We start from the raw sequence: 2,776 nt of genomic DNA on the forward strand, positions 1-2,776 counted from the left end.
CGTCAGGGCATGATATATACACCCAGGCTCCCCCAGCGGCCCGCTGCTAGGGAACGCGATTTTGTCAGATAAAACCTGCTAACTTAGAAAATGTTGTACGCACTCAGAAAAAAAAAAGGCATCCACTCCACCGGAGAACTCCGCCATGACACACACAAATATTGCACTTGTAATTTCGGAACAGGAAAGGACACGAGGATTTCCTATTACACAGCAACGCGTCCAGCTATAGGAGGTCAATAAATAAACCAGGGGTGGGAGCAGGAGGCGGTCAGCTTGCACACCTCCGGCGCAGGGGAAGGACCCGGCTTTTGCTGCTCCCAGGGGGGGCTCGCCACGAGCCAAGGAAGCGCCGGGCTCCTGCGAGATAGCTGCTTCGGGGGAGCCGGGGGCATCACCGGCATGGGGAAGCACAGCAGCATCCTGGGGCTGGTCTGCTTCAGAAGTCTTTTATCCGGGGAAGATGTTCACGTCGGCGCTGTTGTCCCTTTGCCAGAGCCCTGCACAAAAGTCCTCCTCCTCCTCCTCCTCAAAGGGGATCACCTGTCGCCTTCCAGCAACACTTGCAGCTCAGGCACGTGCTTCACAGTAGTCTTGCGGGAGCTTCCCTCCTGGCTAAAATCCATGCCGGAGCCACCCCGAAGGCGTCGTACCAGCGATGGTGAGATGGGGCGATGGAGCAGTACCAGACTGCTTGGCTTGTTGGTCCCCTCAGCCTCATGCTTGGTGCCTTCGGCTGCCCCACACTTGTCTGCTGCAGCAATACGGCTCGGGAGCACGAACGGCAGCGGGAAGGCATGCTCCCGCCATCCCCCGGGAAGGCCTCCACCGCCCGATTTCATGTAAACACACAGCTCCCAGCCTGCTCCAAGAGAGCCCTTGGGTCTACAGTGGGGAGCTGGCTTTCTTCTGGTTAATTATGTCTAAGTACAAGTCAGAACGGAGGAAGCGGGGGTAGGAGTCCTTCTCCATGAGCCCGTAAATCCTCTTCTGCGCGAGGTCAAAGCAGCTGCGGGTGATGTTCTGCAGGTTCTCCTTGGTGTGCTCCCGTGTGTAGGAGTCCAGGTTGACCTGTGGGCAGAGAGACCAGCGCCGGTGAGCGGCTCCGTGGGCAGCTGCCATGGCACGGGGCCACACGCCGGCACGGGAGCCAGCCCTCACCTCCTTGCAGGACTGGATGGCGATGTACTCGGTGAAGATCTTCTTGGCCTTGGAGACCATCTTGGACTGGGATTTGATCTTCTTGAACTCCTCGCAGGCCAGCCAGAACTCCAGGTTCTCCTCGCTGAACTCAGTGCGCAGGAAGGCCCTGAAGGCAGCGAGCCCATCTGCGGGGACAGACACACGTCTTGACTCCTGGCTCGCAGGCAGGGAACAGCCCCGTGAGACCCTCAGCCCAGCAACCTCGCAAAGGTGCAACGCAAGCCATTCGTGTGCTGAACCCGCAGTCCTCAGCCCAGCTGCATGCATGGAGAGCCCAGAGAGGGAGGCTGGGATTGGAGTGGGGGCAGCAATGGGGAGAGGAGCCCCTGGCCGGCCCTACAGGGGCCGGGTGTTGGACATGACCACAATGTGGGATATGTGAGAAGGGGAATGCTCTAAAGCAGCTCCCGCCCCACTGACCCACCACACAGCTCCGAATTGGGCACAGACACAAGTCACTGCCTTTTCCTCCCCAGGCTGGAGGGGGGGCTGCAGCCCCAAGCCACAGCTCCCCCTGGCCCCCACAACAAAATCCCCCCTGCCTTGGCCAGGCAGAAGCAGAAGGGCCTCATTTCTCTTTGTCTACCCCCAAACACCAGCAGGGATTAACATAGGAAATCCCAGCTTTATCCACGCACGTGGATATTCCCCTGGCAGCAAACAGAGGTGGAAAAGACGGGCAAACACTTACATTTGTGCAGCAGCAGCTTCTCCAGGGAGTCCCCCCACTTGAGAGCTTCCTCGGGAGTAGGCCTGAGGGAGAAGGACAGCACGTTGGCAAAGATGCCGGCCACAACGCAGCACAAGGAAAACATTTCCAGCCGATAAAGCAACGCTGCGTGCCCCAGCAGGGCTGGCCCCGGCTCTCCCATCGGCACCAGCATCGACGAAGCATCTGTGGGCAGAGCCACGCTTTGCACCAGGCAGCACCGTGGTGGCTCTGCTGGAAGGAAACCTCTGCCTTCAGACGGGCAGGAAGAAATTCCGATAAAAAGAGGGCTGTGTGGGCAGCTGTGCTGCTTGGGGTGTCTGAGCAAGGATTGGAAAAGCTCCAGGCAATGCCGCAGAGGCTGCAAGATGGCAGGGATTTCAGCCACCCTGTTCAAGCAACTGGATAAGACGCCGGGTGCAAGAGCGGGGAGGGCTCGTCTCCGGTTGCTGGAGGATCTCCAGAGCAAAGTGGTTTTTTGAATCATTCTCTGGCCAGTTAAAGTTTCACGTACAGGCACTGGCAAAAAGCAGCCGCCAGGGAAATTTCCAGCCTGTGCCACCACTGTGCCGCCTCCTGGGCACAGACCTCCCACCCGCCCGGGAGAGGAATTTTCAGCCAACAAATGTTTTTAATGCTCCTGCAGGTACAAAAACTGTTTGTTCACAGTTTCCCCAAATGGGGTGACCCCAGCCTTCCTGGAGGTGACGCTCAGCCTGGCCACAGTTCGTCCCCAAGCCCCCGCAGCCCCCAATCCCCATGCCACCCGCTCGCAGCACCTACTTGAGCGATTTGAGCACTTTGTCCAGTTTGCCGGAGGGGTTAGCCCCTGGGGACTCATTTCGCCGCCGAAAAATCCCCAGC

General features: G+C 58.8%; 1 protein-coding gene across 2 annotated transcripts in view; it reads right to left on the bottom strand.

The window, feature by feature from the left end:
• Positions 1-214: 214 nt before the first annotated feature.
• The window catches only part of RGS3 (regulator of G protein signaling 3), a 65,851-nt gene continuing 63,289 nt past the window's right edge, over positions 215-2,776 (bottom strand). For both annotated transcript variants that reach the window (XM_009636332.2, XM_009636333.2), the window contains exons 14-17: positions 2,696-2,776; positions 1,895-1,956; positions 1,162-1,328; positions 215-1,071 (exon numbers count right to left, since the gene is read on the bottom strand). The exon at positions 2,696-2,776 is cut by the window's right edge and continues 9 nt beyond it. In XM_009636332.2, the coding sequence (XP_009634627.1) occupies positions 886-1,071; positions 1,162-1,328; positions 1,895-1,956; positions 2,696-2,776 (496 nt within the window). In that variant the 3' untranslated portion in view covers positions 215-885. The remainder of the gene's footprint in view (positions 1,072-1,161; positions 1,329-1,894; positions 1,957-2,695) is intronic.

Source organism: Egretta garzetta, unplaced genomic scaffold (assembly GCF_000687185.1).
Source record: "Egretta garzetta isolate BGI_Z169 unplaced genomic scaffold, ASM68718v1 scaffold143, whole genome shotgun sequence".
Taxonomy (NCBI): Eukaryota; Metazoa; Chordata; class Aves; order Pelecaniformes; family Ardeidae; genus Egretta; species Egretta garzetta.